Consider the following 24,448-nt stretch of genomic DNA (forward strand, 5'->3'; position numbering starts at 1 on the left):
CAGTTGAACATTGTAGGAAGACCTACTGTATGGCACTGACATATAGGACCATTTTTTCACCGTAGTTTTTAGCCATTTTGCTCTCATATGAAAGATCAAAGACCTCGGGAGTTTACCCTGGCAACAACTTACACAATCTCCCCATTTTGGGGGCCAAACAATCTCCTTTTCAAAAGACACTGTGGGGGCACTTTTAAAGCTAATGAGCAGGGCAGATATTCTAACTTGAATTAGTGGACTTCACCCTGATGCAGCAAAATGTTTCTGCAGTACCACCGTGAAGTAATGACAGATGCCACGAAATCACTATGATCGGTTCTGTGGACTGTGGTTTAAAGAAACGTACTCAAAGAAAATATGATCGTTCAAGTTGTAAGGGGATGATGGTTTGGTGTCCTTTCTTGCACTCTTTTTCTTAAGCTTGTGCTGTACCTCGTTTTTGATTTTACTGGTTTTTTGCAGTCGATGTTTGGACAGAATTGCATGACATTTGCAAATACCAACTTTGGGACCCGATAATTTTTGAGACATTCGTGATTATGGTTTGTATGTACATGTAAATATTACCATCTTTCACCACATACAAATGTGTTCAACATTACCGAGGGAATTATTACTTCCCAGTTGGCTAGGGTGTACAGGTTGTTCACATCCGTCCAAAATGCTGACGTTTGAGACTTTAATTAATCAACTCTGATTAAGATGAAAGATGGGCACAGTCATCGGTGTTCAAGATATCAGCCATGACTGCCCTCATTTCATCAAACATAGTGAATTAATTCATAGCTGTTCACTTCAGGAAAAATGAACCTCCTACGTTATCTTTATCTAATGGTCCATATTTCATGGAACCTGCCACATACAGGTACATACATACATGAACCATGTAGACAAGGGGCTGATCAGAAGTACCTTACTATTTCTATGTGTAAGCTGTGATGAAGTTTATACCAGACTTTCAAGTAACATTTACAGCTCAAGAATGGGTGAATTCTCATGCAGGTATGTTTAGAAAAATGTCCAGGTTGCTACGGGCTGTCAAGTGATTAACGGTCACTCAGGAAAGTTTGAATGATTTATAAATTGCAAAAGGTCACAAGTTTGGGAATACACTTGGACTTACTATACATCTACCGTAACTGTCGATCGCAAGAACCAATTCCTACATGTACAAAGAGGCAGTCAATTTAATGAATGGCATTTATTCAGACAGACCATGAGAAGCTTTTGTACCGGTAAGTTCACATTTCTGTGACTTTTGCCTAATTTTAGCACACTTTCAACAAAATGTATAACAAAGAGCTTCAGAGCAGAGTAACTTTTTCCTCATTCTTGACTTATCGGTTAAAAAAAAGTAAACACAATGCATTTATTTCATGAAGTCAAAAGTTTGGTATCTTGCTAAAAATACACAGTTCAATTGCCTGTGCATGCCATTACATTCACATACATCAGAAAATAGGGAAAGACCAATAGATTCAAGGATCAAGGAATGAATATTCTGTTTAACCAGACTGGTGTAATGACAAAGTACATGTATTTATGCAGCTACTGTAGTATTACCATTATCTGTCAGTCTGCCAGCATAAAAGAAACTAATTAATTTCCACCAGTTACACGATACCTGTATATAATAAATTACATGTAGGCCTACATGTATTACTGCCAGTGCCAGTGACATGTACAATACATGACTTGAACATTATTTGTCCATGTCCCAAAATTTGTACTTTTATTATACACCCAGATTTGCTTAAGGATAATTCCATTTCAGGATCCAAAGTTAGACACAAAGGTCAAAAGTTATTAACTGTTTTCCTACCCTGTTAGAAGATGATTTATGTTTCATAACATTGATGTTTGCACAAAGAAGAATAGTCCTTGTCACTGCTTTACTTTCCATACTACTGGTATGTACATGTACATGTACCGATAAATGTACATATACGATTTCAATATTCCTACTAGAACAAATCTAGGCGACACAAATGGCAAGTGCAACCATTGGCAACTGTGTGAAAGTTGGCATACCGGTACATGTACTGTACATGTACATTGTACTTGTACACAATTCCTAGTCAATTTTTTTAGTCTGCTGAAATGATTTGCTAAGTAACAGTATATATGAAACTGTCTTACATCATCAGGTATTGCAGAGATGTGAGTAAAACTATGAGACTTTGGTTTATCATTATAAACAGCAGAATTTTTATTGTGGTTTCTCATGTAACAAACTGGGATATGAAGAGTTACAGACTGAAACTTTCCATTTTATTTGGCAATACATGTACGTAATATAATTGAGGACAATCTAATTGAGGACAATCAATTCTTTTAGCATGAAAAATCAATAAACGTTTCAAAACTCTGCAAACTAACAATCAAGGTATGTTTGTCCTACATTTTTCTCAAAATGATCAGTTTAGGTTGAGAGATTAATGTGCTTTTATCTGAAAGCAGTAATCATGATTGACAAACTCATGATGAAAAGACTCTGTAGCCCTGCCGTTTAATTTAAAACCTACCCCTTCAATGCATATAAGCATGTGTGTTGCCCACCGGGCTCCTTTGATAAAACGAAAATCCCATACACATAGACAATAATTTCATGAAAACAATGCTAATTTTTGTGACAGTCAGAATACACATACCATCTCCAGATAAACATATCCAGTACATGTGCCTTTCACTGACTTGTGTACATTTGTAGCCTACATGTATCCTACCACAGACACTACAGGTAATCCTTTAGTTCAATATCTGCCTTACTTTATGAATACAAGTGATATGATCTACATGTATGTACACATGTACAATACATGTACACATTATCAGATTTAATGTTGATTACTTAGCAGTGAACAAAACCAGCCAGAAATCGGGAAGAGTAAAGTATTCAATACTATTCCCCTATGTACATCAGTATCAACTCTTAACAATGCTTCCAATGCACACTGAAAGTACATGTGTACACCAAGGAAGTTGGTATGTTGTCTGAATGAAAAAATGCTACCCCGGGCTCTCATCTCCTTTTTTCAAACTCTTGCACACAGTGGTTCATACATTGTAGATTTGCATGTGTGCAACTGAACCGTCTAGTAAAAGGTTTACAACTGCATGCACTGAGTAACCCACCAATAACTTAATTTCCTGGGGAATTATTACATTATCAATCTTTTAACAGCCAATTATCAGCTAAGCAATATTCATGGATCAAAACACACTTTATCATCTATTTCTCAACTTGAAGGAATGGGTTAAGAGGAGCATGTGCACATGTACTGGTATATGTATACAGTATGTACCATATGTCCTGTCTTCTCCCTGCCATGATATGCATCTACATGTACATGAAATATGAAAACGACCAGTACTTATCAAAAGTAGATTTTCATGCTTCCCACAAAGAAATGCCAACATGCATGTACATGTTCATTCTGCTGTAGTTTCACAATTTCTACAAATTTTCTTCTCTCTAGAAGTGTTCACATTCCACTTTCAATTTCTGAATATGACAATTAAAATCACGGGTGATCATTAATATCCCACACAAAAAAAATTCAACAGATTGGCTAGTTACAAATACAATGTTACATGTAAAACTTTCAGCAAAATGCCAACTACTGGTATCCGTATGGTCCCCGTTTGTTGAGGTATACATGCCCCTTAGAGACCTAATGTAAAACACTGATGTCTAACGAGGCATGAATGCAATGATTCCTTTAAAATGTTGACTTTTGCACAGTGGAACCATCTATTACCGGTATATGCTTTGCACTGCCATTTTTAGGGTGACAAGTATCAGTTCGTTTGATTAATACATGTAAATCAATGCACTGGTTGGTTGTTTGTCTGATTGTCTAATTCATTATAGCTTAATTATGCCATTCAACTTCAAAACCTGGCAGAGTTCTTACTGTATACAATGTCATTTTGCCTCAAGACTGGTTATCCAACTTCTTATATGTTGGGCCCAGCTTCCCCAGGGCATTTTGTATGGGAAATACATGTACCGGTACTTGCCATCAAAGAATCAAGTCTTCTGACATATTATAGATTTTGAACATATTTACTGAAGGGAATTTGCTTTTTTTCTTTTTTTACAAGTAACGTTTTCAAAAAATCTTGGAAACCAAACCCTATAAAATCCATTAATCAAATATAAGTTAATTTATGTCAAAAGCCAGAAAAGCTTGTTCTGTCCATGGACAGATGATACATCCATTTCCTTTCTTAATGGACCCCATGTCAAACACTTTCTTCAAATTTTGGTTTACTAACAAAATTCAAAATGCTACAATCTGAAATGAGCCAAAAGATCTGTAGTTTCTAAGTGGATGGACTTTCAGTACATTTTTCAATAAAAAATATTTTGATATATGCACTTGTGACATACAGTACATGTACATACATTCATTACATGCACTGTGCATGTAAATTTGTATAAAATATGAAGGTCAAAACAAATGAATGCATGTCTGTGGAATGCCAGACATGTTATGTACTTGATGATACCAGCTAGACAGCTGCTGAATACCATCTGGGGAAGATGACATTGAGCTTGGACTTGTCTCACTCTGCACTGTGTTGGTTGCTGTGTTCAGCTAGGCTACTCCAACTTTAATATAAAATTTAGCAAATTCACAAAATCTGCGACTCAAAATGGCCAGATAAAATCATTTCAATGCAGATGTAGCTTTACTGTACATATGGTACACAAACTGTACTGGTGCATACCAGTATACAGTACATGTACATGTATATTCTTAAACTTTACACAACAAACAAACATGTAGCAGTTAAGAACGCATGTACTGTCCTTTAAAAATGCTTAGGGTTGGGCCACACACCAATGGGCTCCACACACTAATAGGAATGGCTTTAAACTGCCTCGGGTACTGATGAATTGCTTTTAAAAATGCTGACAGATCAACTCCATACACTTACATTACTTGTAATCACTTCAACTGCCATGTTGCATTTCATGCTGATGTACAAAACTGACACTAACAAATGAGTTTGACCTTAACCACTTACAGCATTATGAAAATATACAACAAATATTGGAAGATAAACAGCCTTTATACAGAGACATGGTACAAAATTCCACTGACCACCCTCGATGTTGAGTCCAAAAGAACACTCCACTTAGCAACAGGCCTAGGACTGATGCATGTACCCCAAGCAGACTGACAATTTCAAATTTAACATGATAATTTTTAAACCAATGCAGAGTAGGAATATGAATATGTGAAGTAGGATTATTTACAATTTTATATAGAATTTCATAAAATCCCAAAGGTTATGAATAAAATGGGGAGAACACTGAACCTAAAACTAAAGGTGGTAGGGGAATGATACATGTACAGTGCAATACCGGTAGTGGATGCCATTTGCATAATTAAATCAATATTAAATGTACATATACATGTACATGTACATTGTACATGTTAGAAACTGTATAGAAGGAGGTTAAAACTCAGCTACACATACAGTACAAGTACAGAGTGTGTAGCCATGTACATGTACATGTATGTATACTCAATTCAGTGATCTCCATGAGCGGTTTTAGCAGGGCAACCCACCCTGCCAAAATATTATGCTGCCCTAGCTTAAGTTTTGCTGCCCCGCAAAAATTTTCACCTCCCTACTATTTTGTCCTGAATTTTTTCCCCATTCTGTTGTCTTAACAGTTTACCTAAGTACAAAGAAGTTCGCTATACTCAGTGCAACAAACATGAAGAGTTCCCCAACATTAACAATAACGTTTCTAGATCTGGAAACAATGTATGCAATATCAGGAGTAATAAATGGTACGTGTAATGCAGCCAGTACCTACATGTAGATTGGGATTACAAAAAAGATTCAGTCTGATTGCAGCTCAACAATCCACAAATTAGTTGCCCAACTCATGTGAAGGAGATACTACAAATCATTTTCTAAATTCAAGCCGCTAGTATTAATTTGGAATATGCGTGATCGCCGAAAGTGTTGATGCCACTTTTCCTTATAGATTTATCCAGTTCCAGATTGCATCAAAATTTCTTCCAAGAATTAAAAATACACAACCGCACAAGCGAGAGTCACGGTTTTTAGCTACATGTAGAACCACCTAATGCAAGCAGATTCTCTGCCAAAGCATTCAAATTCAGTTTATGTAGCAGAATTTATAAAATGCAGCTGTAATGAATTTTTCACTGTACTTTTCTTCAATACATGTATGAAAACTCTTTCACACTCCTATTTGGTTAAATACACTGAAAAGTGTAATTCCCTCCATGACTTCCTGGACAACTGAGTCCACTTTTGCGATGGTGTCATTCAACCAGTAGTTCATTGCATCGGCTATTCTGTTGAAATTGTGAACCCAGAATTTACTTATTGAAACAGACAAGGATTGGTACTGACTAATTGCTATGCAAATAAAAAACAAGGCTTCATTAAAGAACAGAAAATGTAATTCAGCAAATCTACAAAAATGCAGGCCTTTTTTGTGTACAAACCAATGTATTACATTTAGGCTTTTTTCCTTAGATAACATCACACTTTTATTTATGAATATAGACATCTCATTAGCATAAAAACCAAAGGGCAAAAATACCCTTCGAAAGAGTGAGATAAAACTTGACAATAAAGTAAACTGAGACAAAAAGTTGCATTTTGAAGTTCTGTATTAAAACAAATTGATTACAGCTACCCCTTGAAAACACAAAGCATCAGCAAACCATATAGGGAAACAGACAACTTGCATGAATGCTTTTAACAATTTCAACTTGATGTGACAGCTTACAACAGACATACACATTTCATGCAAGTTTCGTTCAGTTGTTTTCATTTGAAAAAAAATGAAAACTGGAAAACAATGATTTTTCGTTTTCAATCTGAAAGAGAAAACCTAAAATAGAAAAAAGGTCATTTCTTGTTTTTCCATATGAAAACAAAAAATGTGGAAAAGGGGAAAAAAGTCATTTTTCACCAATTTGCATACATGTTTGAAATGGTAAATGAAAAAAGGAAAGTAATTTCTTTGAAATATCTATTTAATCCAAATTTTGCCTTACAGGAAACATACATGTAATTTAAATTAAGCTGATCCCTTAACTATACGCAGGTAGCCACCACCCCCTTAAAGTATGATATCAAGTCTAGGGCAGTCTTTTCTCAATCTGCTCGCTTGGGGCTCACACACGCCATAGTGCCAGCAAGTATCAGTACAGCTAAGCTTGGATGACCCAATCATGTGGTGGAGTTCATTCAAAAGCAAGAATTTTAAAAGGGGATTGGTAGGCATTTATTTATAGTACTTTATGGAAAGTTTTCTTTACTTTTTAAGCCATTCTTAGTGGGAAATTTTGCAAGATCCATTTAAAGCAGAGGACTCTGTTTCAAAGTGTTGACTGTGCAAACTCTGTGCGTTTTCCACGATCGCAGAACATCATTTCCTCTATAGGCTACTTCCACTTTCGACCAGAAACAAGGGTGAAGACCTACCAGTAAATATACTCTACCACTTACCACAAAAACCAAGTTGCGGGAAGTCACGGTTTAATTTACATGTATATCAGGGGTGAGATTGGGGAAAAATGAAATATCCAGGAAATAATCAACAAATTGAGCAGTATTTGAGAAATTACAGAAGTTTACTCTTAAAGATATAACATTTGTCACATGGACAGACACTTTGTTCCTTAAATATGAAAATCATATTCAAAACACAATTGAAAATTACCTGCAATGTATTAAATAGTCTTTTTAGTTTACTTTTAGAACTTTCATTATCTCATTAAAATAATTCCAGTGTAGAAAACACTGAAACTTATTTCCAGAAAAAATGTAATGTTTGTCACTGGACAGACATTACGTTTGTCACATGGAGAGATATAATGTATGTCACATGGACAGACATTCTTCTGATGTTTGAATCAGAGCATGAAAAAAGAATCATTCACAAACCAAACATATTTGTTTTCAGTTTTCCAAATCATTTTTGTTGAAAAGACTATTAAACTTCAGCTAAAATGAACCCTATGTAGGTTTTTCTCAGTGAGTAACATTTCTTTCATGGACAGACGTAACATCACATTTTACCGCAGAGCAGGTAAAATTTATTATACTCAATGGAAAGGTCACTGGGGAGTGACCCGAAGGGTGAATCTGCAGGATCGGCACAGAGTAGCTGTGCGCTGTTCGCAGTGCAAGTGGCACTATCATGCGGTTGAGGTATATATATGGGAAGCATCATCAGTGTGTCGCGCGCCAAATTTTAGGCCTTACAGGCATTGCCTACGTGGTAGGAGTAATCAAACTTGTAAAAAACATTAGTCAAGGCCGATGGAGGATCCTTCGGCAGCCAATCAAAGCAAGAGTCTCTGGTCATGGTGGGAAATAGCAACCACGCCATGCAGACAGCTCGGGTTGCATCATTTTTTGTCGCAGCTTCAATCAAGAAACATCAACAGTGAACTATTGCATTATTTTTGCATTACATGTATTTTATCGCATTATATCAGAGTTGTTTGATATCTGTGCTTCTTTGTTCACATTGTGTTGTATGCCAACGACTCGCATTGGAATTCCAGTATTTTTTGAAGGAAGCATTGTCGCTGCTCAGCAATATCGGACAGAGCGTCGGCGCATCTGGCAGTGCAGGAACATATTGGCATTGCTGCTGGGAGCTTTCAGCAAGAAGACCAGGACGCGGGAGCAAGCCCAGGACATGCTGCAGGGAAGGCCCAAACGCCATGCGCCAGCAACCGTAACACATCCTCGGAAGGCCTTAGCACTGCAGAAACGACCCCATGCAGCCTTGACCTTTTGATGTGGCTAACGTTCTTGCGCGACTACAGTGGCATCACCCCCATTTGCAGGGATGGCTGGGAATCTGCGGACACACTCGCATTTTTCACGGATGCTGCGGCATCCATAGGCTTTGGGGCATATTTCGGGGGAAAGTGGTTGCAGAGTCGGTGGCTGCAATGGAGAGCTTTGCCCCCTCCTATCGCCCTCTTAGAACTTTACCCTTTAATCGTTGCTGTGCTGGCATGAGGTCCTCTTCTACCCAATCACAAAGTTATCATCCAGTCTGATAACATTTTGGTTGTTCATATGATTAACAGTCAAACTGCCCAGGGAGTTGAGGCTATGCACCTGATTCGCTTACTGGTCTTGGAGTGTATTCAAAGTCTCCCACATTCCGGGCATATTCAATGACAAAGCTAATGCCTTATCTCGTTTTCAGATGGAGCGCTTCTTCGCTTTAGCCCCGCAGGCCGAGCCAGAGATGACTCCTCTTCCACCACTTCCCCAAATTTGGTAGGGTTTGAAATGCACAGGTTACTGCGGCTTACTTTTGCTCGAAACACACATAAAGCTGGAATGCCTTTTGCTGTTTTCTCCAATCCAGGACTAGTACTCCAGTCAATGACCCACAGTGCATAGGTGAATTCGTTGCATGCTTGTCCATCCAGCAATATTCCCCAGCGACAATTACGACATACATTGCGAGTGTCTGTTGTCAGTACAAGCTCAATGGGGGAGCGGACCCCACAGATTCTTTCTTAGTTGCAAACTTGCTGGAAGGTTGTAGACGCGGGGGTAGGCGTCGTGACCGCCAGATCCCCCATATCACTGGTGTTACTCTCGAGCATTACGCGGATATTACTTGCAGTATGCTCATCCCAATATGAGGCGACACTTTTCCGCTCAGCTATGCTGCTGGGGTTATTCGGTTTCTTAAGGGTTGTTGAGTTTGCAGAGCTTTCTTGGTCCAATGTGCAGGACTCGGTTTTGCATATTTCAGATCTTCACTTCCTACAGGGGGGGAAGGAGTAATTCTCTCCTTGTGTCACACAAAGACAAACCAGCATGGCCCCCTGCAATTTGTTCATGAGGGCAGATGGACTGATGCTTCTCTTTGTCCGGTTCAAGCGCTCCACGCATACCTACAGTGTTGCCCACAAACACTAGGTCCACTTTTTTGTCATATGGACAGCCAGTCACACGCTATCAATTTAATAGGGTGTTGCAAATGGCGGTAGTAGGCTGCAGTATTACCAATGTGCACTATTGATCCCACTTATTCCGCATGGGGGCGGCTTCAACGGCCTTTGAAATGGGCGTTCCCTTCGCCGATATACAACGCATGGGTCGATGGCATTCGGACGCACTGGCCACCTACCTCCGTCCCTTTCCACCGGCAAACTTCAGTGCCTGTTGAGCATTTAAGCTGTGTCCATGTATCTGGTTTTTAGGTCTGGTCCCACACGTGCGAGAGTGTGCCTGGATTGTCGGAGACTCGCTGGTTTGATGGGCAGCCAATAACATGGGTGTCCCGTTTCCTGTTCAATGGCGGGGAAGGAGCAGAGTACGCATACACGAATTATTGTATTGGACACCATCGGGGAAGCGCGCATCATCATCATACACATTGGGACCAATGATTTAGTGCAGCTCAACTTTTTTGCACTCTGGCAGACACTGGTTATAATGCTGGCGGAATGCAGGGAGAGGTTTAGGAATGCAAATTTGGTTTGGTCATGCATATTGCCGCGGCTCTTTTATTATGGTGCTCAGTCCCAAAAATCGATGGAACATGCACGGCGGGCAGCAAACTACTGGGCATGGTCACAATGTCGCAAATTAGGGATCAGTGTGTTGGAGCACCTCCAATTTCATTGGTCAGCTGCAAATGTTTATCGCAGGGACGGGTTGCATCTCTCTCTGGAGGGAAATGCCCTTTTTCTCCAAAATCTCTGCTGTTGCATTTTGTCCTTGCTGTAACTTTCGCGTTTGGGGGCAAGGCTCATTCTTCTGCGGGTCGTGTTACTCGCGAGTGGCAATTTACGGCCCCAGAAGAGGTCGAGCTCCATTATTCCATACTTTGTGTCGCTCAATCGTTTTGTTCCCCGTGATGTGCCACACGGGCAGATTCAGGTTTATTGAATATAGTCCATATATTTTGCCGTAGATTCATGGCCAGTGATGTACCACATGGGCTATTCCCCTCTACAGGTGCCAGTGGAGGGAACTACAGTTAAGCACATTTGCCATGTGATTTTGTAAAGTTTCATTATTCTAGACAGGTGCATGTGCTGTGCACCTTAATACACGTAGTTCTATTACATTTTTATTGTTTGCTCTAATATAATTACACAACAGCCGTTGGTGTCTTGGTGAATAGTGGTCATTGGTATCACTATATCTGAGTTGTGGTCTTGGGTATCACAACCACTGTTGATATGTTGGTGGTCATGGGTACCACCGATATATAGTGATCTTTGTTGAGATTGCTCGACTTCTTAATCCGGTTCGCCCTAAATCTGTGGTATTGGTATTCCGGATGAACAGTTAAACATTGAATAATATTGAACTGTGTCCAGAGACACATACACACACAATAAACTGCCTTGTTGGTGTGCCTATTCTTTGAGGAGTTTGAGTATAATTGTCACATATCATAACCTTGTGACAGACAGTCTTCTCACTTTCATTTCAGCAAAGGGAACTGACTTTTCTAGTGAAAATATAGTTGTGACAGACGTTACAAAATAGTGGACAGACATAAGGAAGATATACATGTATATTTGCCATTCCTAAAATCAAATCATGGTTTTGTCGTCGCATAGAAAAAAAGACACAAATACAATTTAAACTATTATTGTAACTTACTTTTCTAAGGAAGATATATATTTTTGTTGAGGTTATCTGCTCAAGGCATGACAAAATCATCTTGTTTCATGTTTGTTACTCTGTGGGCAGACACTGTGATGTACCGGTACATGTATGTTATTCCTTCAATAGCTCTCCTTTCATTCCTGTTTAAGAGAACTTAAGGAAATAAAAAGCCATAGATTTTGACTAATTTCTCAATGTTATACCTGTATTACCCATGTTTTAACAGATGAATTGCTTTTCTCCAGGATAGTGGTATTTAAGATAACCTGAAAAACATGGATTGACAAAGTTACGGGGTAAATGCATGTCCCACTGGAACGTTAAAATAAGCTGGACATTTTCATCAAAATCCTGACTATTTTAACAACAAACAACCAAACCCTATTTCAGAAATATTTGTATTATATTTGTATATCAGTTAAATTGTTAAAGTTCATGTCTTGACTCTCAACACTATTAAAGAAAGTGATGATTTTGGTGATGTGGAAATGTGTCTTTTAGTGTGGACAGACCCATTTTCGATTCACATGTCACCTGCATGTGATCATGAACGACCGGTAGGCAAAGCTATCTATTTAGTCTTTGGCAATTATGTACAAGAAACTCTAAATTGAATTTCCTATGAATTCCTGGTTTTTCCATAAAACCTCCCTCTCTTTCCCCATCATTTCAAGGTGCACAGAAGCAGTCATTCCATTAGAGGCACTGAAATGTGAATCTTGCACAAGGCTGCTTTTACTCAATGATGTACATGTACATGTATACTGCATATATTTTATTTAGACACATGTGTAGGCACTGTATCATTCTACTTCAGTTACCTTAACAGTCTGCCATTATTCTTCTTGACTTCAATGTCACTATCCTAAGCTGAGGTACATGTACATTGTAAGCCACACTAAAAAAATACACTTGGCCATGAACAGTTACTCTACATGTACATGTCTTCAACATTGGTATTGATCCATGATATATTTAGGTCAGATTAAAGCAGGCATAGCATCCAATAATTCCCCTGAGGTTGGAGTTGGAAATGTCCTGTTTGGTTCTATTCAGCAAAATCCCCCTGATTTATTTATTTGTGATGGCCATGCCCCATGGGTGCTACCTGTCAAATAATAATAATAAGTTCCAATGCACACTAGTACAGTACATGTACATGTGTAGAGACCTGTACATGTATGTATGTGTGTCTATAGTGACAACCAATAACAGGCACAGAATTTTTTTTTCAAACTCAAAATATGATTTACCATCTACTAACTATTGTGCATGCTGAAAGATTTAAAGATGATACTTCAAGGGCCATTTGGATCATGTGTGTGGAATGCAGGCTCAGTTGGTTACATGCACATGTGTACTTTTATTTGCAACATATTCAGTAACTCCCCCATTCAAACAAACCGCCTACTCTGACCATGCTCTGACTGCCCAAGAAAGACAGTGTTTGAGTACAGGATTTATACATGGTGGTTCAAAACAGAGTAAGATTGTTGCATGAGATAGTGACCAAGTTCTACATGTATGTATCTTCCTTGTTTACCACATGTTTACTGCATCTGTCAGCTTTTGTTGCATACCGGTAAGTTACACATGCTATACACATGCTATACAGCTGAAAAGGTCCGCAGTTTCATACCAAACTTCAATTAAATTTTCAGGTGAAACACACAAAAAAGTTTATTTCTTGATATATGCACATGCGTAAAATCTCATCTCATACAGCGGTATGTCATCAGACCTCCAATATGTACTTTACTGTAGAATTGCTACTGTATCTTACTCTAGAATTGCTCTTCTCATACATTGCAAAAATACATTTTTGACAGATTTCTTAGCCTTGGTAGCGCTTACCCACATTTCAGGGATACCTAGGTCACATCCCTGACAGTTGTAGAAATTTTTGAAAGCATGTATTTATCTTTCAGTGATGGCTAATTTCCTTAAGAGTTGTTGTTTCTTTGAAGATTCTATCGACAGTGGATAACACAACTGGTTAATGGCAGAAATGTGTGTATACAGGCATGAGATTATGCTTGTGTAGTAATTAATAGGATCTGTGCATTAAACAAATACTGTAGGTACCAGTAGATTAATGGCAACAGCTGATCAGTGTGACTCGTTTGCATATAAGTCGCACACATATAGCCAATTGTAGTGCACGCAATGTTCATGGCCTACATATAGTTCTGTGCTGCCAGAAATCTATAAAAGGCATGTGCAACCAGCATTCGGGTGACTCGGCTCTTACGAATGAGTCCCACGTGCAGGAGGATCAGCTTGCAAGTGCCGTGATTGCAGAGCAGACCAGCACTGTGTATTAAGTTGACAGGAAGTGCCATGAAGACCAGTAAGTCAGCGCACTAGAGCTGTGAAGAAAGTCGGCAAAGAAGTGCTATATGTGAAGATTAACCAGCATACAATAGCTGTGAAGATTAACCAGAAAGTCAGCAAAGAAGTGCAGTGAAGATTAATTAGCTTACAAGAGCTGAGAAGAATAAGTCGGCAGAGAATGAGGTTTATTGGTTAGCGTCTTTCGAAGTCAGCATAACAGTAGTCTGCACAAGTTAATTTTGACTGACCGGCTCAGCCTAATTCCTGAAGTGCACGTAGTAACAATTCATCCTGTAGACATTATAGAACAATAACACATTACCCTTCGACCCTGCATATTTGGGAAAGCGTAACAGTAGTCTGCACAAGTTAATTTTGATCGACCGGCTCAGCCTAATTCCTGAAGTGCACGTAGTAACAATTCATCCTGTAGACATTATAGAACAATAACACATTACCCTTCGACCCTGCACATTTGGGAAAGTTGTTTGACATTTCGGATTTCTCCCCCTCTCCCTTGCTCGTCCCCGCCTCTTCCCATCTGCTGACTGTGACTGAGACTACAAACAGGAGGCAAGACAGCCGTAAGTACTATACGGTGGGTACACTGTATATACCGGTACAGTACGCCTGGTTCTCATCATTCTCTGACTCAACGGACCCCCGTCACCCATTACAATATTGTGAACAATGTTAATTTCTTTTATCATTTCACATGACGGTTATAAAAAGAGCAGTCTTTCGGTTGTGAAAAATCAAAAGCAGACAGCAACTGTGACATCCTCATCACTGTATACCGTACATGGTAGATTGATAACTCATTATGGTCACTGACAAGTTTATAAATGTGAACAGTGGAGTACCTGTGAACATGCACATATATGTGTATATGCTTCACTTCCAACAAATACTTGACATACATGAAAAGGGTCAAAAGTGGTGAGTGGGATACACAGGCTAAAATTTGGAAACTTTTTCTGCCCCGTTTACACAAATAAAAGATTAAAGTACGGTACATGTACGGTACATACAGTTGTACCGGTATGCCATTGTTTTATTTTGCATCTATAGGTTTTGGGCAAAGGTGCCACATTTGAGCACAAACTTTAGCAAGTACCTGTATTTCTGTGTTAATTCACACCATACAAGGGACACAAATTGCATGTGTAATTATGCACAACTACAAGTTGACCTATATACAGGTGTACATGCACATGTATTTCCTGGTCGATTCTACCTCTTCTGATGAATTTTAGTTCAATCACGGACCATTTACCCAGGGATGTGCAACAAGAAGCGGCCCCAGTGCAAACACATGTGCCACCTTGGTTCCATGCGTGTTACAGATTGTTCTTACCCCCACAGGCAATCTCGACTTATCTTGAGAAAACTCGCGACCACATGACACGCGTTGCAGCATGCAGCATGTACAGTGCAGCCGTGGTTATGCTGAAATGACACACTGACGCGGTGCTTAAATCTATTCGTCTTCATTTCTTCTTCATTTATTGATTTCAAGGAGAAATGAAGTTTTAATGAGGCAAATTTCCCAAATTTTGTGGTACAGTTTTCTCAGAATGTATAAAATGAAATATCTTGACCAGCATACATGTATTTTTGGGTGTACCCTGACTTAAAATGTTACAAGAGAACAAAGTGGTAAACAGGAATATATGTTTTATTACTAGAGAAAGTGTTACATAATCCAGTTTAATTTCTGCTTTGATATTGTGCTGGCCGCAACACACACTGACCCAGCTCTGAGCTTAAGTTGCACATCCCTGGGTAAATGGTCCGTGGTTCAATGTTTAGGTATACATAAAGATGTTTTGAAATATTAGGTACATGTAAGTGTGAGTAAACCACTGCAAGGTTCACTGCAAATGGAAGAATTCATACCATGGTTCCACATGTACATGTAACAAACTGAGACACAAAAATCAAACTGTATGCAACTAAGACTGTAGACTAATGGCCCAACACATCTTTATCAGGATGGTGCCCGTGCTTGTCTTGTTCCCTGTAGCCTCTTCAGGAATAACAATAAAATTAACTTTGCATATTAATAAAAAGGTACAGACTATTTTCATTCTAGCCTCTGTTTGGTTACATTGCTGTGATGGACTGGTCCCTATCCCTATTATGTACATGTAGGGACCAGTAGCTAGCTGCATTTTAACGTATGCGATTAGCCCTTTCAATATGGATGCCGAAATGATCACGATGATTTTAACACGTACACTGGTGACAAAATGTTACTAACATCACAGGAATTTCACAAGTACCACTACAGGCTTACAAATACACATCATTCTGCACCTCAGTCACCAGATTTCAATCCAGAGGTTAGGGTTAGGGAATGACAGTCACACTTGCTCCCAAAGCTGTACGCATACATTACACTGGGTACACATTGTTTCAAACAGAGCTATCTAACGTCAGGGTTTTAACCTCCAGAAACGAGCAACTTATTAAAACACAGGTCGATGGAGGTGCTAATTACAAAAATTGTTGACTGAAAAGTTTGTCTGGGACTTCTTAACAACTTTAAACAACACATGAACAATTAGGGAAATGCTTGACTGAAGCTTTTCCAATGACATACATGTACATGTATGAATGTACATGTACATGGTATATATGCAAGTCACATTACATTGAAAAAAAAAAGGTCTTGTCGATTTTTGTGACTTGAAACAAGAAATATAGGCCTACCACATACATGTACTAACAAATATCACAGGAGATTTCTTTGGACATTCTGAACAAATGTTTTTGTGTCCATTTTGAGCCAAACCACTTTTTAAAGACCCTTGTATGGTACGGTAAGTTATTTATTAACACTAGCACACAAGTAGATTTTACATGTACCATAAGTGCGTCATTTCTAGATTTTAACACACATGTACACTATGTACATGTATGTGCCCTACACATAATAAAACTACATGTATGATACTCAATTACTTATCCTTTCTCTTCCTGCAGGCAGACACACAGGTACAGGTGCACATGTACATGTAGTTAAATGTACAATGTACATGTACATGTACCGGTATATGTACAGTAAATGTTTTAAAACAAACTTCACAGCAACACAGTATTTGCACAGCATCTGTACTGCCTTCATTAATTTTAAATTCATCTGGTCATAACTAATGTACATGTTACAGAAGGACGCTTTGTGATCCTTGACGGTGTGATGATACTCCAGTCTCCACATTAACCTCTCCATGGCACAGTGATGAGACGGGTCACCATGGCAATAAGGCCAGCATCTGCTTCTCTATGTGATGATTGGGTTTATCACTGCATATTTTTCATTTTTTTAACAGTGATCTGTACATGTACAAGCTCCAATGCGACAAACTGTTGTAAGTTTACTTCAGTTTCCATTTGTGAAGATCAAACTTCAGAGATACAAAGAAACAATTCATATTTACAAACTACAAGTAATTAGAGAAATTATTATTTCCCACAATACAGCCTTAAAGATTATCCCACAGAAACACAAACATGACATGACAGGCACACGTAAAAAGCCAATATATGAGAATACTGGGTCAACATATCAGTTTCATTATTGAATTTTTTTAAAAATATGGCCCGCTGATTTTCCCACATGAAACTTGAAACGACGGGCTCTGCAGAACCAGTAGGACACTGAATTGATTCTGGTACAGCTCAGCAGGTAGAACATCCACAGAAAATTGATCATACAGCAGACTGTACAATTCAAGTACTCTAGAAAAACAGACTACCGTAAATCAAAAAGTGCTGGTCAAATTGGTAGGAGTTTACTTCACTTTTTTGACACTGTACTTTTTAAAACACATTTTCAGACACAGTAGTCCCTATCTTCAAGTATGAGGGAGTTATTCATCTCTACAAGACATTAAAGCAGTCCAAATGTGCAACTAAACTGTCCCTGCAAGCAACCTGCACTGGGTCAACATTTTTAATTAGTTGGATTACGACTTGCTGACTCCAAACAATGCTTTTTGAGAAAAAAAAATTAAAATTGAAGATCTTTTTCTCGACACTGTTTCTTTTTTAGTGTTTCAGTGAAAAAATAGACTGAATTTAATTTCTTTGTCGTCTTATAACTGTGGATTATTTATTTGTAGGGGAAAAATGGAACTTCAGAATTTTACGGGTTTTTTATTTTGTTTGTCCTCCTAAAATACAAAATTTCATGCTATGCTCTTAATCTAATAAATAAAAAAAATGCTGGCCTTGTAAGGATAAGGACATGGTACATGTTGTACATGTATGTACATGTGTGCACAAATTTGGTGGAATAAATGGCATTTATGTGAACAGTGTGAATATACGTACAGATACCTGTGCATACGTGCACAACAGTAAGTACCAGGTACATGTAGTATTGTAAAGCAGAACTAAATACAGAGACAGCTCTACATTTTCTTTCACAAACTCTGTTGATAAGGCCAGGATCTGCAGGTGCACATGTAACAGTTCACACACGGTATACATAATTTTCCCAAAAGTTACACCGATTACATGTAATTACATAATTACATGAGTACATATCACCAACACCACTGTTTTCATGAAGAGACGAATATGTCCCAAAATCTCCACTTTTTTGATTCAATTTTTTTTACCCTATCAGCATATCAGATACCCTATCCACTGCAGACATGTTGGTATTCTATGATGTCAGCGGAGCAAAGTTCAAATTCACCCCATTTGTAGCTTTCATGAAGGGGTGAAATGTGTAGTTAATACAAATTACGTAGAGATTTGAGGGGTGAAATGTGTAGTTAATACAAATTACGTAGAGATTTGAGGGGTGAAATGTGTAGTTAATACAAATTACGTAGAGATTTGAGGGGTGAAATGTGTAGTTAATACAAATTACGTAGAGATTTGAGGGGTGATTTTAATTTGAGATTGTTTTGCTCGTTCTTGAATTGAGCGTTTCCACAAAATTTCCTGCTGCAGCAAGAAGTTCATTACTGGCCCGTATCACCACGATACACGGACATCGTTGGCCAGTTTGCTGTTGTGATTACCCAACTAGCATTGAGTACAGTGCTGTGAATTGTCCATCATTCTTATGAATTGTCAACAGTAAAAAATATCGACAGAAAATGTTTTTTAGATAGATTAAAGCAAGTTTGAATCACTTTTGTCCCCATTCATGCCATTCAATCAGCACCAAAAATCTACCAAAAAATAAATTTACAACACACCAACCCTATTTTTGAGATGCATGTAATCGGAAGCTGAGCTATTTTTTCTTAGCCTTGTTATTTTTTGTTCCACTTACCTTACCACGAGTTTGTCAGAAGATTATTTTCATATTTTTGGGTGCATTTTGAAGAGTTTATTTTGGACTTAAGAAAAAATCAGAAAATCAAGCCAAAATAAACATTTCATCAGAACATTGTAGGAGGTCGTGATTTTTGTATACTTAAGATTTATGAATCAGAATGTTGGGAGTTTCTTATTTCATTCATAATGAAATTCAAGGTTAAAATATTGCTCCAGCAATGCACTAGAGGCGAAAATCAGGGTGAAGAAAGAAAGACAGATGGTAGTCATTTTTCCAAGCAGGTTCTTGCACGCCTTCAGTGTACGCAAAGACCATACATGTACATTAAGGAATAAATTCATTATGCGTCCACAGCGTGCCATTGATCCCATTATAAACATGCAGCAATGCGGTGAGTGCTAAAAAAAAATGCCCTCTTTTGTTCCCTCTTCTGATAGTACATGTAAAATTAGCGTAAAAAGAACGAAACCACCCGGCCTACATGTACATGTATTACTCATTGTTGCACCCGAAACCGCCCAAAAATCGGTCCCCTTTTGGCTGTGCAATATTAGATTAACGCATGCAAATAGCGACCTCTATAGTTATATTGGAATGGAGCTTGGGACTTCCCTTTCAGATGCAAGAAAGAAAAACAACTGTTGCTACAGAAAAAAATGACGTTATGACCTTTCAAAGGTCAGAGCGCCCAGCTTCTTCAAAAGGTTCACGCGTCTGACATGTACATTGAATGTACATGTACGTACAGTGAACATGTCAAAGGTTAAAAAAAGGAGACAGTAAGAAAGTTAAAATAGCACATTCTTTGCTACAAGAACTGGCATTTTGTAAGATACATCTATTTAAGTAAGTATCCTGTCAAAACTTTTGTTTTGGTTTTTACTTAAAAAGCCCAAAAACAAAGAAATAAAGGAACAAAGGCAAAAGTGGGTTTCAAATTAATTTAATTAATTATAAATGCCATGTACATACTTGTCCTGTATCATTCACTGTATCAGGATGCAGTTTCAAAATGCAGGTAGTGGAGTTACATGTACAGTGTAATATTAGAATCATATTGACCAATCTGCATTCCAAACAAGAATTCTTGTATTTGGTGTGTTGCCATGAAGAAGTGTAGAGCTGAAAGTCATTCACATGTGAAGACCACCAGCTATTATGCTTGAGTCATACCACAGATGACTTCCTGTTTTTGTCTCTGATCTATCCTTCCAAGATCCTTGTTTCCATATTTATGGAAATTCTTTTAGCCTTGCACTGCTATCTGGAAGGAAGCAATATTTAGCGGTACAAGCCATTAGAACAGTCCTATTTCATCTGAAAATAGGCTTTTATATATTTTGTATAAGAAAGTACCTTTAAAATGTTCTGTATTCTCTTCACCGTTAGCATGCTGACAATTAGAGGGAATCTTCAATGAATACGACTGGATGCAGGGCACCCATGGTACTGTAACACTTGGAAGCAACATCTCCTTAATTTGGTATCGTAACTTGGTATTTCTTCAATAAATTTAGTGCTTAGTAGTCAACAAATTTGCGTGAAATTGAATGGAATTTTCATTGTTAAAAGCACTGTACCTATTAAGTTGAACTTTGGACTTTAACATGTGCATGTACATGTAGTGTAAGCGTACTGTTTACTAGTTTTCTTCAAAACCATTGCCACTATTTACATGTATATCACATCTATTGGACACCTACAATACCAATATCACTCACTAGGTACATTTACATCTAATTGGTATTAAAAATTGCATAAATTGAACATTTTCATGCAATTTGGTTATCATCTTTCTACTGTACATTTAACAAATTTTGAGTCTGTTACTCTTGGGCTAGTACATACACATATCTGCTCACACTTCATTGAAGTCCTTTTTGTATCAAAATTTACGCATGAACATTAAAGAGCAGCATGCATTTCAAGAATGACTAAATAAAGCCCCTAATAATGTTATATTATGTACGTACATGCAGTTTAAGCCATTAGCACCTTTACATGTACACTACATGTATATTGCCATCTGCTCATTGGAGAATATTGTGAAAAACACATTGCTATGCAACATCCCTCAGACATCGGAAAATCCTGCTCTTCCTGTTCACTTTACTGTACAGCAAGTTTGATTTATTTCCAAGGGTATAAAAAACTCTTTTCCAGCAATTGACTTGTTTCTTCATTTGACCCCTATACCCATGACCTTTGACTTTTGAAATGAGAAAAAGTAAAAAAAATACAGGAATTGTATACAAAGAATGTATTTTCCTTTGAAAATGATATCAACCATCAAATAAACACAACCAAACCTCTGAACTATACAGCTTTTATTCAAGTTTACCACAAACTTTCAACATGATTAAGGGATGGGAAGTCCCAATCAGTTGTTACTGTTAGTGTTGTTAGTGATGATCGCACATGTTCGAAAGCCCTGAATTGTAAACATGACGTTTTTCATTGTCGTTTTGGATTCACTTGCCACATTTTAGTTCGCAAGAATGTCTCTAAACATCGCTATAACTACCTGTGAAAGGTCAGTGTCACTTGCAAGATCATCTAAAGCTTCAATTTCAGAATAACTGTCATCAGTTTCCTGCAGAATTTCTAGCAAAGTTAATCTTGCCTTGGAGCTCTGACACCGCTGCAAGTCACCATGATACAGACAATGTACACACACTATTGTGCATGTACATGTATCCATCTTGCTTCACTTCATTTGTGTAGCCACGTTGTGCATATAGCTGCCAAACATGCCAAAAGGGTAGAAGGTTTGGACTTGGTTTTTTAAAAGAACACCATTAATTTTGTGCTGCTTCATTCTCAGAAAGACTGCTTTCAACTTCTTTGGACTTGTTTTTTAATAGTGATACCAACCATGTAACCAGTGATTTTAGGGATGTATTTCTGAGTGGCACTAGTTTGGAATCATCCAACTGTAGGTGGACTGTGGTTGAGACTGATGCATCAGTTGCTGCGTAACAATAACAGGATGATGACACTTTTGTTACTGGTGCTTTAGCATCCATGTACACGTAGTTTAACGTGTGGGCACACACGTATTTACTGTACACTGTAACGTAATTGAGTGCTGCTTTGTCTGAGAATTACCAATCATGGAATTTGAATGACCTACATGTGCACACCATGTACAAGTCCAATGGCTTGACAGTTGCTACACAGACTCACTGGATTTAGGAATTAGAACATTATTTGAACCTCTTGATGAACACATCTTTTCAGCTTCATTGTAATACAGAGAAGGGTCATGAGGTCTAAAGTTTTGAAGACAAAAACACGTCTGAAATAGGCATTTTATAGCCATAAATATGTTGTTCTTATTAGATTCTACAGAAGTATACTTGTACATGTACATCTGTATCGTGAACATCAACCCGATGTTGTGTCATATGATGTCAGTGCCCCCTCCCCACCCCACAATTGAAATCTATGCTTTCTGTTATGTAATGGGCTTAAAATAATTACAATCATCATTATTTTTACTATATTATGATTTATTGATAAATTGAACTGTCACTGTTCATTCATTCAACACCAACACTTTTTGGTTTGTTTTGATATTATCAAGCCTATGCACAGTTTCATAATTTTGGGTGCATAGCCTGAAGTTAGTTTACCTAATTGTAATACCAATGCAGTTCTCAGAAGTACCCCCAGAATTATGGGGTCTGACGGCCCGTCCTGCTCCCACGAGCAGAGTGGACGTCAGACCCCAAAGCTCTGGGGACCAGTTCTCAGTTCATTCAAGCTGGAAGAAATAAAATAAACACACGGATGAAAATAAGATTTCAGACATATTAGAGAAAAACTTTTGCCGGTTAAAGCTGGTTCTTACATCACACTTAAGTGAACACAAATGCAAATTTGTGAAATCAAATCAAATATCCACGCTACACCTACATGTATCAACTAAAGTTGAATGCATTTCAAATCCAGTGAAATTTCCCAACCAATTTTTGTAACGTCTAAAGGCCAGCAGTGATACTTCATGCAAAAGCGAAAACAAATGCAAATTTGTAACGTCAGATCAAATGTTTGCATTGCAAATTTGTAAAAGTTGAACAAGTTTCAATTTGAGTGAAATTTTGTTGCAAGTCTTTTGTAACATCAAATCACTTCGCTTTTGCATTCACCTTAAGTATGAACTGGCCTTAATTTCGCTGCACTTTGGAGGCTGGTTCATACTGCAGGTAACAGTGAAAGCAAAGTGAATTTGGATTCACAAAAAATTTCCAGCGAAATTTCATTCCATTTGTACTTTGTAGGCTGTAGTATCATATGAACCGGCCTGTACACTAGGCATGTAAACGCCTACCACTTTGCCTGATGCTCCCAGTACAGTACACTAACTTGACTAAGTCTACACTGACAGTAACACGTTACTTACTGTTATATTCATCCGATTGAGTTTCGGTCATTGCTGCGGGCATACTTGAGAAGTAAGATCCAACTACAGGATGAATTCACCAATGATTCTCTCTGGAGAGTACTTCGGAGGCACCTTCGTCCCGCTTGGGAGAACACGCTTTTCCGCCTGTAACTATTCGCACGCGACAGCAAATAATCATGTCAACAACTCACTTTGTCTGTAGGATGGTGGGATGCAACCTCTACACTGTACATGTATATGGATACAACACAATCACCACGCTCGAGTGTGATATGTTTTTAGTTCGCGCAGAGTGCTACATCGTGACGACACTGACGCCGCTGCCTGCGCGATAACACATCCAGGACACTCTGGATACGGCTCTGCGCGGATTGTACAAAGTGCGCCCTCTCACGACTCAATCATTAAACAAGCACACCTTCTAGTTGGCGGTTACACATCTTCGTGGCTGCAGGTGTTATCGCCGGGGCATTGACATGACCGAGCGATTCAATGAAAAAACATGCTAATGAAAAGCTATAAACATGAAAAAGCTGAAACTAATTAGAAGCTACCGTAGTATAGATGCTGTACGGGGTGGCAAGGGCATCATATATTCATAATTCATATATTCATATATTCATAAAAAGTACAGTTACTTCTCACTTTCATAAACATAAACTGTTTTGAAATGAAATTCCAAACCACATGTACGTACATACAAAGTACATGTAGGCCTACATGTATGTACA

The 24,448-nt window shown here is 38.2% G+C and overlaps 1 protein-coding gene across 2 annotated transcripts in view; it reads right to left on the reverse strand.

Moving 5' to 3' along the window:
- The window catches only part of LOC110982478 (actin-binding LIM protein 1-like), a 141,301-nt gene extending 117,260 nt beyond the window's left edge, over positions 1-24,041 (reverse strand). For both annotated transcript variants that reach the window (XM_022240900.2, XM_087145094.1), the window contains exon 1: positions 23,715-24,041. In XM_022240900.2, the coding sequence (XP_022096592.1) occupies positions 23,715-23,757 (43 nt within the window). In that variant the 5' untranslated portion in view covers positions 23,758-24,041. The remainder of the gene's footprint in view (positions 1-23,714) is intronic.
- Between the last annotated feature and the right edge of the window lie 407 nt (positions 24,042-24,448).

Source organism: Acanthaster planci, linkage group LG13 (assembly GCF_054643075.1).
Source record: "Acanthaster planci isolate LZ-2023a linkage group LG13, COTS_SCS, whole genome shotgun sequence".
Classification (NCBI taxonomy): domain Eukaryota; kingdom Metazoa; phylum Echinodermata; class Asteroidea; order Valvatida; family Acanthasteridae; genus Acanthaster; species Acanthaster planci.